Genomic DNA, 17,230 nt, shown 5'->3' on the forward strand with positions numbered 1-17,230 from the left:
GCCTGTCTGGCACCAACAATCATGCCATGTTCAAAATCACTTAAATCCCCTTTCTTCCCCATTCAGACACTCGATTTGAACTTCAGCAGAATGTCTTCACCACGTCTACATGCCTAAATGCATTGAGACGCTGCCATGTCATTGGCTGATTAGCAATTTGTGTCCATGAATGGCTGAGGTTTCTTTGCTAAGTGTGCACTCACTGCTCATTCCCATTACAGTGACCGAGCTGTCGAAGATAGCTTTGTCTTTAGTAAAGATCGGGAGCCATCAGGGCAGGCTCCCGATCATGTGACCACTCTAACAGTGAATCCCAGTGTTCAGGTAATCAGACAGTCTTTCCCACTCTCCTAGGCATTAAGGGATATCAAGACTGGGTGGGGAAGAGGTTAACAAGAGCATCAATCTATGGGATCCCAGTGTCTGCTCATGTGCACAACTGGGGATTCTGAGACCCCGCACACAAAATTCTGCTTATCTGCATTCCTTCCAAATCAGGGGTGCTTGACCATGGCCCATGGCCACAAAGAAGGAAAGCGCATGCTTGGGTTCGGTAACCTGTTGATCATAATCTGGGCTTGTCAACCTGCCATCCCAGAGCATCAGAATGCATCAAGCTGGTGCTGGCAGCAGAGGAAGCAGTAGGAGTTACATCAGTCAATGCTTCCTCTGTAGCACCAGCTCCTGTTCCAGGTGTAGTGATACCAATTGCACTTCACCTGGGACCTTTCTAGCAGCCTGGATACAGAGTAAAACAAGGTCAGGTTTCTAATCAACACATAAACTGTACTTTTGCAATGGACATATTAGCACCTATAAAAGGGTTAACAAATATGCTGCTTTCGAACTGATCTGCAGGTTTGGGTTACCTGCACTGAGCCATAGACCTCTATTATATCCTGCAGGTTTGGTGTGCTTTTAGAAAGTACACCACACCCTCAAGATACAAAAGAAGTCTATGACAAAGTACAGCTGAAGAGAAGGGAGAGAGGCAGGATGGTTGTGAGAGAGGAGTGCTGATCCAGGAATCCTCAGGCTGGATCAGATTGAACTGGAGGGCGGAGAAGGGAATTTCCAGGTCATTGATCGTACTGAGAGACAGGACAGTCGATCCTACATGCAAGAAGATTTGGTCATCGGCACCACTATCTTCATGGGAGGACAGCAAGAAAGGGGGCCCCCCAACATTAAGGCCATCATTTTGCACCAGTACTTTGAAGGTCCAGGTGAGAGGGTTCCTAATCCATACCACACCACCACATGTTATAAGTTCAGTTGTTGTTGTTGCCAGTTACTTAAAGCGGAGCTCCACCCAAAAGGGGACGTTCCGCTTTAAGGACTGCTCCCCCGCTCCCCATTAAGGATTGGCACTTTTGGGGGGTGGGGGGGAGCGGGTGCCCGAATTTGACAGGTAGTAGTTGGACCGCCTAGGCGATCGGAAACTGAAGGTGTCCTCCCTCCTTCCCTGCCCGTAGTCTTCTGGGACATGTGACAGGTCCCAGAAGACTACAGGGCCATTCATGAAGCGCAACTCTTCTCGCGCATGCGCAGTGGGCACCCGGCTGTGAAGCCACAAGCAGTCACAGCCGGGTGCTCACACTGAAGATGCCGACCTCCTGGAATCCAGGACAGCAGGTGAAACGGGCTGCAGGGGACACACCACAGGACCGAGGGACAGGTAAGTAGCTGTTTTTTAAAAGTCAGCAGCTACAGTTTTTGTAGATGCTGACTTTTATTTTTTGATAGGATGAGTGGAACTCCGCTTTAAGTCCAAGATTCTTATGACACAGACTGCCACATAGAGACACAGACTCCATAGGCCAAATCAGTGCTGCGGCCTATTTACACCAGTAGCCCATTGAAGTACTATATGCAATATACTAGCCTTAATCATTTGTAAAGCAATTGTAAAAAGTAAAAGCACATTATCTCAGGCCTATTCTATTCAAATAAGCAACATACTTCTGCTAAATTCTGCAACCACCTTTATTAAAGGGGAACTCTGCTTGCTGTGTTATCATCTTTAGGGAAGTGTAATTTTTCATAAAATGGATTTACACCTCCACTGTGCCAATGTAGAGCTCCATCCAGCTGGCAGAAGAGTTTTTCCCAGATTGTGTGATAAGTTCTTTATGAGATTTTTTGCTTTCTGAAAACCTTAAGAGAGTTAAACACTTGTTTTGGTTACTGGGAGCCTAAAAGCGAGCTAGCCTAATATTCTTGCTCTCGCCTTTTCTGCTTCTTTGGGGAAAATCCTCTCAATAGGACAACTCTGAGTCCTGCAGGATGTTTAGAACTATTTAACATGGTACTGTGCTGTACTTTGTTGTTTATTTCTCATGTGTGGTTCTCTTTTGCACACATCAGTCAGTGATTCTTCGTGTGTTGATTTCTGCTATTCTGACTTTAACCACTTGCCGTCCGCCTGCTGTTTATAAACGGCATTGCGGTGGCACTCCAGGAGTGGGTTGCCGTTCCTAAATGGCACCCGCCTTTTCTAGCTGTGCGCGCTCCCTGGGAGCGCGCACCACCGAGATCCGGTGCCCACTGTGTCCTCCGGACACAGTGAAACACCGATCGTCGGACGGGACCTCTGTACGAGGTCCCGATCATGTGATCACTGATTGGCGAATCAGTGATCACATGCAAAGTAGTAAGCAAGATGTCACTTGTGACATCATTGCTTACTACGTGTGAAATCTGTGAATGATCACAGAGGTCACATGGTACAAGGCTATTCACAACAGCCTTGTACCATGTGACAAGCTGTGACCAATCGCAGCTCACTCAGTATTTCTCAATGAGTGCAAGAATGCAGACAGAGAGAAAGAGAAATGATTGCTTTTACATCCTATATGGGTGTAAAAGCAATCATTTCAAAAAAAAAAAAAATCTTCATCACCCCCCACAAGTAGTAGAGTGTCACCATGGTGACACTGTACTGCTAGGGTGACAGTATGTAAAAAAAAATAATAATAATAATAATATTAAAAAAAAAAAAAAAAAAAATGTAAATAAAAATGTTTAAAAATTATAATTTTTGGTTAGAAACTAATTTGGATTTTTTTTTTACTAAAAAAATAACGGAATACATTTTGGCCAAGATTTAGGATGAAATATCATTTATTTGCAAAATTTTATAAAAAAAAACAAAAACACTTTTTTTAAAATTTTTGTACTTTTTCATTTACATAGTAAAAAAAATAAAAATCCCAGCGGTGAATAAATACCACCAAAATAAAGCTTTATCTGTCTCAAAAAAATGGAAAAAAATTCATATGGGTACAGTATTGCATGACCGCGCAATTGTCATTCAAAGTGTGATAGCGCTGAAAGCTGAAAATTGCCCTGGACAGGAAGTGGTTAATACAGACTGGTTTGCCGTTCATCAAATGCTGTGTAATTATTGTGTGTGTGTTGTAGCCAGGGGGATACCTGACCAAGGTATTAGAAGCAGGAGTTGGGCTTCAGCCAGGACTTCAGAAGTGAATGAGGAACCCAAAATTCTCAGCAGCTCTTGAGGGGGTAGTGCTACATAAAATATTTGAAATTCTGAACCTTTCATTTCATTGTCACCCACAACTGGTTACCAAATCACTGAAAGTGTTATTAAACCCACAACAGTAAAATCAGTCTGTATATGCAGTAAAGCATGCTTGTTATATTCAGTGTGGATCCTAAGGGATTAGTCCTCTGCATTGTGCAAAAACGCTGTTTAATCCTTACTTCTCTGACCCTCCCTTTCTTCCATTGCCCCCTCTTATCTCCTGATTGGTGTGGGTTGTTCTGTCTTGGGAGAGTGCATGTGATCAGCGCATGGCCAATCAGAGGTCAGGGGTTCTCCTATAGCAAAATGAAAATTGAGAATGTTCTCGGCTGGACACTTATAGAAGTCACAAGACTGCTCTAACTACTGATGAGAAAAGGTATTTAGCAGTTTATATTTACTAAAATAATTGTACTTCCACGTTCTGTGTACTGTGGGAGACCGGATATAGGGAATGTAGGGTCCTGGTTTAGTAACACTTTAAGTGGCCCCACTCTTCAAAAGGTTGAGCACCCCTGCCACAAATCCTCTTTACAATGGGAATGCACTCCCTTGCAGGGCCTTGCATATATTGTGGTTCAGGCTAGGGCTCCAAGATTAGCTTGAATGCTTGAGGCACATATGACATGATGGCCCCAGCCAGATTGGGCTTGACACAAGTTGAGGGGTTCACTACCAGAAGACTAAAAGTCTTTTCAGCCACCACCAGACCCTAGGTAGATCAAATTTTAACTTCACACTAAAAATATGTGTTCAACGTTGATCCTTATTCACCTTATTAGTAGCTATTCATCTTATCTCCTCTAGCTGCATCTTGCCTTCATGGTCAGTAATGAGGCATTGCAATGGCTTACTTTTGTAAACTTTACTGTGCAATACTTAAAAATAAACTACAGGTATACGTTAACATGAAGTCTAATACAGTCCAAATGTTGGCATAAGACCCAAAGTAATTGGCATAAACTTCCCAAAATATATCTAAACAGTCTGTAACAGTCTCCAATATGCAGGAGGGGTTACTGTTGTGCTCACCTACTAGTGTCTTCTTCAAGACCTAAGCCTTCTAGAAACTCTCGCAAGAAGAAAATACTCCCTCTGCTAAATGGCTGCCCTCTCTTTCCCAAGCTCCCACATGCTACAACTCCTTTACCTTATAAAGGGAAAGGGTGGGACCTCTAAGCACCACAAACCCTTGGGGAAGTAACTATATTTTAATGGGAAATCCTTCCTACATGTAAATAACTACAGGTACGGTCAGATACCAGACCAGTCACTCTGCATACAGAGAGAACAGCAGTAAATGGTCTTTATTACAGGAAGGTCCTGCACAGAGGCAAAGGGTAACTTCACAGATCTGAAAGACACTCAAATCACACCAAGATTCAAGTAAGAATACAGATGACTCTTGTATTTAGGCAATATTAGCTTATCTTTGAATTCAGCTTTAATGCATCATGATGTGAGCAGGATTCATTTTTCAAAAACCATTAAGTTGAGATTTACTGAAACTAGAGCGTGCAAAATCTAGTGCAGCTCTGCATAGAAACCAATCAGTTTCCATGTTTTATTGTCAAAGCTTAATTGAACTAGCTGAAGTTAGAAGCTGATTGGCTACCATGCACAGCTGTGCCAGATTCTGAGTGCTCCAGTTTTTGTAACCCCCCTCTCTTAAAGTCCAAATCCAGTCTCAATTTTATTCCTTAGTAAAGTCCCTTTCTCTCACGCAGTCTGGTTCGGTCTGCCTGTCCATCTTTGAGGCAGACCCTGCTAGACCCTTAATTCTCCTCTTTGGGCAGGCAGATGTAAACAGACTTGTGTCCATTTACACCGAGCTACCTCTGATCCGATCTGATCCAGCAAAAAAATATGTAAGGGAGATCTTTTCCTCTTCATCTGGCTGGATTGGATCAGAGGGCAGTCGGGTGTAAACAGACAGCCAGCCTGTGTACATCCACCTGCCCATAGAGGAGAACGAGCTGTGTCCGCATCCACTTTGGATAAGCAAAGTGAACACAGACCTGCCATCCGGCAGCTCCACTCAGCTCAGCAGGGGTTCAGCGGATGGATCCCCTGCTGTGCAAAACCGAATCCAGTCCACGTAAAAGGGGCCTTAGAACTCCTTTGGGGCTTTTATTTTCCCCCTCAATTTCTCTCCCCATGTTCTCTGCATTTATGTTTTTAACCTTTTTTTAGCACAAAAGTTGATAGGAGCGTTTGTTACCCTCAGGACCCATTTAAAGCTTACCGCACCATTAGAAACCATCAAAACCACCTTAATTTTGTCTTTCACAGCATTTCCACAGCTTCCAATGCATTTTGCCAAAATGGTGAACTTTTTCTGAAATCTTCTGATTAGCACTGAAATTTCAGGGCAATTAATACTGGTTTCCTAATCCTGAAATCTGCTTCTAAAATCTCTAGCTCCAGGCTGTCATGTTGACCCCTTGATATTCAAAATACTAGAAGCACTGGCCTTGAGCATGTATGTATACGTATGTATTTTTTATAATGTTCCTGAAAGTTCTGCTTGATAGTACTGCTTGGACCTTGAAGAAGGGGACACTCCCCGAAAGCTTGTCCTCAAAATTATATGTTAGTGCAAATAAAAAAGTATCACGGACAGTACTCAATTGTTTCTGTCGCAAATGCACTAATACGGCTACAATCACCTCAAGTTATAATGTTCCTAAAATGCATGTTTGCTTCAGATCACTGATTCAGAAGTATTGAAGTCAGTGGATAAGCATACCAGCCAGGCATCTAGCATCTTTAGACAGAGACTTGCAATTAAAGCCTCCCTAATTCTCCCATGATTGGGTTACTGGAAGTCATGTTCCTTTTGGAAAGGGAAACATAAAGAAAAAGCAAGACCACTAGAGTATACTACAATTAGTCCTTAGCAAACTGGTACCTTGAGGTGTTCCTGCAGCTGGGCTTGGTGTTGTCTTGTGAGGTTTTCATGCTGCTTCTGAAACTCAGCAATGAGCAGCTGTTTCTGAATCTGTTGCTGCTGCTGAATCAGTAAAAGCTCCTGCTGCAGCTGCTTCTCTCGTAAGCTAGGATCTAAGATAGGCATGACTGTCCTTAGATCTGTCCGTAGGTCCAGTGGTGTGATGGGGTCCAAACCTATTGGAACTTCAGTCTTCACATCTGTAAGAGAATCAAATAGCACATAAACACATAAAGAACATGAAGAACTTGTTACAGAAACAACAATACTTTTCATTGTAAAACATTTTGCATAAAGATTAAAGAGTTTTTATTTATTGTGTCTATTATTTTAAATTGTGTGCAGCTTTCCTGATAAGATGAGCTCCAATAGATTTGCAAGCTATGAGTAAAGTTATGACAAATTTCTTGAGACCATAGCGAGATATTGCTCTGACTTTTGGGAAAACCAATCTCTTCTGAAAAGCTTTGTGCTTATCCATTGTTTCCCACAATACGACAGGCCATAGAGACAGAGTTTAATAGGTGTAGTGTAAGCATGTTGTTCTAAATCTACCCAAAGATATCTGAAGGCTGTAAACCTAAAAAAAAGCATGCACACAGGGAGATATATCTGGTTCCAGCCAACAGAATGGCCAAAGAATATAACATAGCAACTCACTATATTCTCTTACAACAATCATACAGGAATACCTGCTTTGCTCATAGTCATGGAGATCATGACCAGACCAGACCAAATCCATATCATAATCAAATGTTTATAAAGAGTCGGTGCACCCATAACTCATAAAATAACTCTCAAGGACATTCATAGCAGCAAGATGCTCCCTCTCAGCACTCAGAAAAAGAACGTATGTAGGCTGGCTGGGTCAGTGTCCAAAAAAAAAAATGGGAATTGCAAATAATGTTGCTATACCGCTAACCTACAAAGGATTATTTCTAAACAAGTTAGGTTTTACCAAAAGTGGTCCAATAATTCTACATGTGAGATCCAATCCAGTGATCTAACATGGTTTTTAAGAATAAATAAATACACATACACAATGCTGCAAGGAGGGTTTGGAACATGTCCCAAAGTTAGAGAAATGTTTTTTGTGTTGCAATGGGAATACTTACTACAATTTCAAGTAAATTAGTGATTGCACTGTGTGTTTAGGTTTTCAGATACAAGTAAAATAAATTGACTAGTACCAAAGACTCTGAAACCACCAATGCCTGCACATGGATGGGCCAGTATCTCATCAGGTACATCAAGAGATGTCAAGCTTGGACATGCAATATTCACTAATAAAACAAGTCAAGAGTCTAGATTAGGCTAACAGTAAAATACTAAATTCACCATGAAAGCAATCATTGTGAATAGTTATCTTCCATTCCCAGGCACAAAGCAATGTAAACTAGCATTAAAGGCATCAAAACCATTGATGTTCTACTGCTGATTACAGCAATTTCTACAATGTTTCAATCTGGTGAACAGTTCTGTAATCCTGCATCATATAATACATATTCAGATCTGCAGCAGTTTCTTTTTCCCCAGACGAAGGGAACTGATCCTTAACTGGTCACACAGATTTTCAGGTAACTTTGAAGATCTTTAGATTGGCAATTATGTGTTTCATTCATGAGTTTGTTGATTAACCCCTATGCAGCCAGATTATTATTAGTAGTAGTAGTTACTTATCTTGGATGTGTTGGGGAAAGATCATAAGATCATCCAGGAAAACTAATTGGGATTGAATCCTTTGGTAATAAAAAAATAACAGTAAAATGGTATACAACAATTTAACATGGTTTTAGTTTATATGATGTTACTGGCATGTTAAGAATCTAGGAACTCTAGAAAAAAATTTTTGGCACCCTGTGAAATGTATTTGGACTTTCCAATTTAAGGTGATCTTTGCCTTCCAAGAGGGGCCCCTGTTTTGTGGAGAGGTGCTTAATGCAAGCCAGTTGGTATTATATGGACTTCTCTCATTATACAGTATATCAAATATCCCTACCCAGTGCCTCATCTTTATATCTCCTTCGGAAATCAAAAATTTCTTCATCGAGGTAAGCTTTAACCTCCTCGGCGGTATGATTATTTCCGATTTTTTGTGCTGAAAGCGGTACCATTTTTTTGCATGGAAAAATGTTGTTTGTTATTGTAGGCTGTAATTTTTAGGAATAACTCACTGAAATCTGTACGAACAAGAGTCTAGTAAACATCCCGGGTAGGATAAAATTTGAAACACGAAATCATAAATTATAATTTAATAAATAAATATAAAAAATAATATTATAAAAATAATATTATAATAATAATAAATTTAATTCAATAATATAATCAAAACAAAAACACTGAAATTTGAAATACAGAGGCAAATTCGCACATCGCTGAGCAAAGTCGCAAAATCGTTTTCAGTGTCTGATGACGAATTTCCCCACGAATCATTATCACTCAATTCTGCAAGTGGTTCTGATTTACTATCGCTGTTCTCTAGCTGGTCTAAAACCGCTTTTGACGTAAAGGGATGCTTTTTGGACGCCATGGACTTTTCTAAGTTTCCAGGCAGAAAGAACAGTCAAAATGCAGGCAGGGCACAGGACAAAGCAGTAGGGACAAATTTGCCACCGGTTCCGGCGCCCGTACGTCCCGATGTCATAGGGACCGGAACACGGAAGCCGGATGCCGGCATCGGCCGGAGGAGATGGCCGGGGACGCTGCAGGGGACACATCGTGGAAGCGAAGGACAAGGTAAGTGCTGCAGGGACTACTTGAGCAACGCCGCATGGTAAGCCCGAGTAGATCGGGGTTACCGCTTTTGGTACTCAAATTTTACCCCGAGCTACACTCGGGAATACCGCCAGGGAGGTTAACCACTTCAATACCGGGCACTTTACCCCCTTCCTGCCCAGGCCAATTTTCAGGTTTCTGCGCTCTCCCACTTTTGTGCAGTCATGCAACATTGTACCCAAACTAAATTTTTATCATTTTGTTCACACAACTAGAGCTTTCTTTTGGTGGTATTTAATAATCACTGGGGTTTTTATTTGTTGCTAAATTAACAAAAAAAAAAAAAACATTTTGAAAGAAAACACATTTTTCTTTGTTTCTATTAAAAAAGTTTGCAAATTAATAATTGTTCTTCATAAATTTAGGCCAAGATGTATTCTGCTACATGTCTTTGGTGAAAATAACCCAAATCAGTATTTATTATTTAGTCTGTAGAAAAGTTATAGAGTTCACAAACTATGGGATATATCTGAAAATGTATCAATCCTGAAGTACTGGCAGCCAATCTAATTTCTTGAGGTCCAAAAATGTCAGAACAGTACAGATATCCCCCAAATTACCCCTTTTTGCAAAGTAGACAGACCGATGTATTTCATAAGAGGCATGGCGAGTTTTTTGAAGTTGTAATTTTTTTGTCATAATATTTTGGAAAATGAAGAAATTAAAAAAATTATTTTCACAAGTTTTTTTTTTTATATACTGTCACCAGTGCAGTACAGCATCATCATATATCTGGTGTGGCGGTGATCAGGGACACTGACTGGTGACACTACGATAAAAAATAAATTGATAATTATTTTTTTTTATTTTTTATTAACTTTTTTTCTCTTTTTTTAAGATTTTTTTTTCATATTACACTATGACCAAAGTAGTATAATATTACCATAGTAACATTGTACTACTTTGGGGAAGTGATCAGTATTTATTTATTTTACTCAATTTGATTGCTTATAGCAAAGAATTTCTTTGCTATAAGCAGGCATTTAACTGAATGAAATCGAAGTGCTGCATACATTGACGGTGCTATATAAGTACCTGTAATAAAATAATATAGTAGCAGTCACTTCAAGATGACTGTACATTGGTTCCCCAGGTACCCCAAAGCCAATAATGCTATATATTTTGCAAATCTTGACTGTAGCTAGAAAGTTACCACTTGGACCTGCCAGCTTTCTCTCCTCACTCACTGTTGGTCAGCAAGATCACCCTTCAAAGTGCTGGGCGAATAAATTAAGAGTGCTGTCTTGAGACTGAATTGACATGCAGCACCCAAGTGGCAAGTTGGTATTTTTATCTCCAAAACAGGCTTGCTTAAAAATGTATGTGATGCCTATTTAACAGTAGATTTGGCAACAAGTCTAATTTTATACATTTTCTTAAAGTGGTTCTAAAGCCCAAAATTGTTTTACCTTAATGCATTCCCTACATTGTTCCAGTGGAAGAATTGCCCTCTCACCCCCCACCTTTACATTTCCTGAGATCTATCTCCTAGTTCCAGAGCGAGCCTGCAGGTGCACCCTATAGGAAGCGGCGTTCTATGGTGGAGCACTGAGAAGAGAAGGAGCCAGCAAGGGACCCCAGAAGAGGAGGTTCAGGGTTACTCTGTTCAATACCATTAGTATACTTTGTTTAATTAAAAAATAAAAAAAAAACTAAGACTTTACAAATGCTGTAAGATATTTGTGAATCTGTTGCACAATGTATACCTGGAAATCCTGCCAGAAAAATGCTAATCCACTGCCTTGCAGTCACATCACCAGTCTACCGTGTGCAGCCCTTTGGTTGGCCAGTTGACCATTGGGTTACCTCTCTGGTAGACCTGACAGGCAGCCCAACACCCAACTGAAGGACTGCATAAGAAAAGCTGACAACATTGCATCTAATTGAGAGGCATGGGCTTGTTGTCTGTCTTCTACAGAAGGTGCTGTTACAGATTAGGAGGCTGCAACATATTTACAAAAAATTATTTTCTTAAAAAAACGTATACAGTGAGGCATGATTCCAGACATACTGAAAATAGATTTCGGGTTAAAATACACTTTAAGTAGTTACCTTAAATCAACACATGGCAACCTTCTACATCTCTTTCAACTGGATTAAATTTGGAAATCCTAAATAATCTTCTGTCATTGCTCAAAATGAATGATTTATTGATTTAACGTGCACTACAGTATCCTGTATATACCGCTAAAGAATAAGTAGCACACTTTCCTCCCACAGTAATTCCACCACCCACTTATATGAAAATATTTATCACCTAAACTGATGGAAGAGGGGTCGTTGGCTCACTGCAATCCAGTCATATCAATTCTAATGCTTGGCTTTTACAGCCTTTTTCCTGTCACTTCATCACAATGAATTATGTATTGAAATGTTCAGTGTCTCCACAAACTATCTCTCTCATTAGAATAGGCTATTAAATTGACATATCGTAGGAGGTTATTTCCATGGCTAGCAATTAACAATTGCTGTATATATCAATCAAGGCTTATGCAGTTAAGGCCGAGAAAAATCGAAACCCGACATATTTTTGTACAAAGCTGTGTTTCTTGGACCGGTGTTTAATATTTTAATATGTCGGGTTTGGATAAATGTAAAATATCTTTGTAAAGTATGTTCCTAACACATAATGCAGTGATGTTACTGTTTATTGCTAGAGAGTAGTAATACTGCATAACGTAATGATATCAATTCTGTAAAATATAATTGAATAATATATTTTGTAAAAATGTATATGCTAATATAATTTTTTGGGGGGGAGGGGGGTGTAGTAAGGAGGTCAAGTTTGTCACGCTTGCTTATAATTTACAAGTAAAAAATACATATGCATTCCGTATTTTAAAACCATATCTTAGAGGTCTCTTTGGAGTTATATCATCTGTATGAAAATTATATGTCCGGCTGCTGCTTTTCTTTTTTTACACTCACTGAATAGCTCTGTAACATCTTATGTATGTGCATATCTAAATAGTTAATTAACAAAGCAAATATGTGTCCTTTCACATGTCCAAAAAAGGACATATAATTTATCTTGTATACAATTACATACTGTATTTAAGTCTAAGTTCACACCAATGCATTTTCCATTGTGTTTTGCAGAAATGCACAACAGTCCATTTAATAGGATTTCCTATGGGACAGGTTCACATCTCCGCATTTTCACCCGATACATTTTTTGGAAAGGGTCAGGGACTTTTTAAATTGCAAAACGCTGTGTTTTGGGTTCTATAGACTTCAATGGAGACGCTGCAGAAAAGCATGTTGTATGTTTTTTATGTGTTTATTATGCGTTGTGTGTTTTATTCTGCCCAGCCACAAGTTGAAAAAACCCCAAAACGCATCAAAAATGCAGCAAAAACGCATGAGCAAAATCACAAAATGCACCGCAAAAAGCACTGCAGAAACGCATAAAATGCAAACTGCATAGGTGTGACCCTAGCCATGACTATAAACGACCAGACGGGAGCAGTGCAGAAGTGGGTTAACGTTTCTAAACGTCACCCACATTCACTGCCTGTGCGTGCTCCCTGGGAGCGCGCACAGCGTGATCTGGTTCCCCGCTGTGTCTGGGACCGATCGCTGTACGGGACCCCTGTGTGAGGTCCTGAAGCATGTGATCACTGATTGGCCAATCAGTGATCACATGAACAGTAGTAAACAAGATCTCACTTTCTGACATCATTGCTTACTACTTGTGAAATATGTGAATGATCACAGAGGTCACATGGTACAGGGCTATTCACAACAGCCTTGTACCATGTGATAAGCTGTGACCAATCACAGCTCACACAGTATTTCTCGATGGCTGCAAGAATATAGACAGAGAGAAAGAGAAATGATTGCTTTTACAGCCTTTATGGGTGTAAAAGCAATCAGTGTAAAAAAAGAAAAAAAAAATCTTCATCACCCCCCACAAGTAGTACAGTGTCACTATGGTGACACTGTACTGCTAGAGTGACAGTATGTTAAAAAAAAAACAAAAAAACAAAAACAAAACATAAATAATGATATAAGAAAAAAAATTAAACTGTAAAAACATTTTTAGAAAAATTATAATTTTTGGTTATAAACTAATTTGGTTTATTTTTTTTTACTAAAAAGACAGCTGAATACATTTTGGTCAAGATTTATGAAGAAAGATTATTTATTTGCAAAATTTTATAAGAAAACACTTTTTTTTAAATGTTTGGACTTTTTCATTTATATAGCAAAAAAAAAATAAATCCCAGTGGTGAATACCACCAAAATAAAGTTTTATCTGTCTCAAAAATTTGCTAAAAAATTCACATGGGTACAGTGTTGCATGACCGCGCAATTGTCATTCAAAGTGTGATAGCACTGAAAGCTGAAAATTGGCCTGGACTGGAAGGGGGTGAAAGTGTCCGGGCTTGAAGTGATCAAGCCCATCTAAAGTCAAAACTCTTCTATCGCAGTGAGGGGTTAGGGCCTCTGTTGGTTTTTAAATGCTGTATGTGACCTCATTGCTGGAATTTCCTGTAATTTGTCCTGATCCTGTGTCAGAGGGACAAGAAGTGATGACACTTTCTTCAGTGGGAAACGTTTCCTAAATTGGGTCACACACAGCAATAAAAATCTGAACTGACAGTCAGGGGAAGTTTGAATTGGTTTAAATTTACTAAAGTGATTGGTGCCCAGTTCTTTACCTATTACACACCAAGTAGGTAAATGTAGCTCACAATCAATTTTAGATTTCCCAATACCTCTGCTGAATGCCTATGTAAAAAGTGGACAGCCGCACATCACCAAACAGCCCAGTTCTAGTTAAAAAGATTGGATTCAGTATGTCTCCTGCCATACCACACCCCTCTAACACATTTCACCTTCCTACTGGCCTACCCATGGTGATTAAGGCCGTGGGGAGGGGGGGAAATGGGAGGGTTAACTATGGTAATTAAGGGAGAGTGAAACACATTAGTGGGATGTGGCATGGGAGGAGACAGGCTGAAGCTGATCTTTTAAACTAGGACTGTGCTGTCTGTTGGTATGCGGCTATCCACTTTTTACATAGGCAGGTATAGCAAGCCTTGGCGCTGAACGGGTTTCTTTGGGGTTACCTCTTTTGAATGGATTGTTTTCATAGGCCCTTCCACTACACAGTTGTTGGTACATGTAAAGGACATTGGACACATATTATACAACAGGGGAGAGAGGGAAACACCTACTAAGTGTAGCATATAGATTGTTTATTAAAAACGCAAAATTGGCAATTCATATTGTTAAAAAGGTCAACAGGCTCATGAATATAGAAGACTTCTTTTCTATGTGTGATGTCTCTCCAGGATGCAACTGGCCTTGCATTTTGGAACATGTGCACTCTTTTCTCAAGCCAGTGTGTATGTTAGAGAAACTTCCACCAGTTTGCATTCCTATGTGGTTCCTGGAAGCCGGAAGTTTGTGGTGCCATCTTTCCACCATCTATCCAGATACACAGAGACAGCCTGTGCATAGAGGGATGGGGACATCACACACAGAACAGCGGTCTTCTTTTTTGATGAGCCTGTTGACCTTTTTAACAATGTGAGTTGCTATATTTGTGTTTGTAATAAACTGTCCTTATGCTACTCTTAGTAAGCGCTTCCCTCTCTTCTCTGTTTTTTAACCACTTGCTCTCCGGAGGATTTACCCCCCTTCTTGACCAGGCCATTTTTTGCAATACGTTGATGCATTACTTTAACTGACAATGAATTTTATGTCCTTTTTTTAACCACAAATAGAGCATTCAGTGGTATTTGATCACCTCTGCATTTTTTATTGTTTGAGCTATAAACAATAAAATACCAACAATTTTGTAAAACAAAACTATATTTTTTACTTTTTGCTATAAAACATATCCAGTAAAAAAAATTAAAAAAATTTAATTTCTTCATAAATTTAGGCCAAAATGTATTCTGTTACATGTCTTTGCTAAAACAAAAATCCCAATACTTGTATATTAATTGGTTTACATGAAAGTTATAGCGCCTACAAATGGCGGTATATATACTGGAATTTTTTATTTTATATATACTAGTAATGGCGGCGATCAGTGACTTTTAGCAGGACTGCAGGACTGCGGCAGGCATTCTGACACTGGGTGGGAACTGACTAACGGCCACTGACATCCCAATGATACTAATACAGTGATCAGTGCTAATAAAATGCACTGACACTGTACTAATGACATTGGGCAGGAAGGGGTTAACATCTGGGGTGATCAAAGGGTTAACTGTGTGTTGTGTGCTGTTTTGCATTATGTGCTGTTTTACTATGGAAACATGCTACTGTGTATTTCTCTGCTGTGCAGAGAAATACAAAACAGTATATCCTTGCTGGCAGGAGAGAGACCTGTGTTGTCAGCTTTCCTCGACGATCACCGGGTGTTGGTGGGGAATCTCCGGGCGGGACCTAGTAATTGACATCCCTAGCTGCCAATGGCACGCTCCTTACCACGTGCACCCTACCCGGAAATGCAAATCATGTGTATATATACGTGACTTTGCACAGACCTGCTGCCCTGTAGCAGTACGTCTACTATAGGGAGGCGGGCAAGCGTTACAGACACTGCTTCTGCTCTGGGGACAGCTGCCATGAGTGTTATAGATCAATTCCAGAGACTTTTATAGACTCATTTATAATATAATATATGTTCCTGAGGTCAGCTAGATTGGATTGTATAAAGACAGTTTAATCATATATGGTATATAAGCAATTGTGACTCCCTGGATAACAGTGCTACAATGGAATACAGGTTTATAAAAAACCAAGGTACACGGGGTTGGCTACCTGATGTCAAAGGATGATCTTTGAAGTACAGAAATAATACCTCAACTTCCAATTTCAAAGCTATAGTTGAAGCCATTTTTCACAACCTAATGTGAAATACTTTCCTGTTGTGTCATATTAGAAGTTGCTTTTCACCAAGAGTACGGAAAAAATAATTTCAGTTACTTTAAAAAGTTCAGATACACTCAATGCTCATTTTAATCATTAGTTTTTAAGACAAAAGAAATGTGAAAGCACAGCTGATAAAAACAGTACATCTGAAATGGTGTCAACACACTCCAACAGAGACATTTTGTGTCACATTAAAAGAAAAAGAGAAATGGCTTTTTATTCCACTCTCCTGAAATTATTGCGCCTAAACTGTTTGGTTTGGTTTTCCAGACTAATCATTAAATGGTGAAAAATCACTCTTAAACTCACAAAAACTGCCCTTGATTATAAATAATAGCCATGGATTGGAAGCTAAAAGCAGGCAAGAGCCCAGCCCTCAATCCAATTTATTCAGCAGCAATCCACATTCCATTTGTCTAGACTAAATATAGCAACGTTTACACAAGAAATCAATAGTACTTGCTGAGAGCACAGCAAAGGCATGAATATTTCATCAAACACGGGGAGAGAGGGAATGATGGCAATCAGTTAGCTGACAGCTATGTAGAGGCTGACTGCGGCCCTCTGGATGAGTCACACCGGGCTGGACAATAGCTCCCTCCCTGCAACTTGCAATCATATTGAATGCTTCTTTCTATTTTTAACGGTAATTGTGTTGCAAGTGACAAAGCCTTATCATTTTGAAGTGAGAGATTTTCTTACATCTCCTATGACAGGATAATACGCTCGGCAAGGAGCAATAATAGCAACTCAATACAGCTTGCTGCGCACACGTCTCTTTTGTACCGACTTGCTGCGTCACATCGCCAAGTCACAAACAAAGGGGCACCACTTTTCATACACAGCTTAATTATAATAATTAACATGGTAACCTTTAAATTAGCCAAAGGAGAACCATCTGTCTGTGTATATGAGCACCCAGACACTTAACCCTTCCCGGTTTTCAGCAAAATACAGTCAATTCAGATAACAACATTTATTTTGGCATAGATTTTTTACACCCTAAAATGAATGAGATTAACATATGTGCAAATTAAATGTGGTTCAATAAGTGGAAGTGTGGT

General features: G+C 39.8%; 1 protein-coding gene across 3 annotated transcripts in view; it reads right to left on the reverse strand.

Moving 5' to 3' along the window:
- Positions 1-17,230, reverse strand: part of HDAC9 (histone deacetylase 9) — a 778,880-nt gene that overhangs the window by 275,111 nt on the left and 486,539 nt on the right. For all 3 annotated transcript variants that reach the window (XM_089673174.1, XM_089673175.1, XM_089673176.1), the window contains one exon: positions 6,459-6,697. In XM_089673174.1, coding sequence (XP_089529300.1) covers positions 6,459-6,697 — 239 coding nt within the window. The remainder of the gene's footprint in view (positions 1-6,458; positions 6,698-17,230) is intronic.

This window comes from Staurois parvus, unplaced genomic scaffold (assembly GCF_062004578.1).
Source record: "Staurois parvus isolate SC_StPar_1 unplaced genomic scaffold, SC_StPar_1.0 ptg000136l, whole genome shotgun sequence".
NCBI classification, from domain to species: domain Eukaryota; kingdom Metazoa; phylum Chordata; class Amphibia; order Anura; family Ranidae; genus Staurois; species Staurois parvus.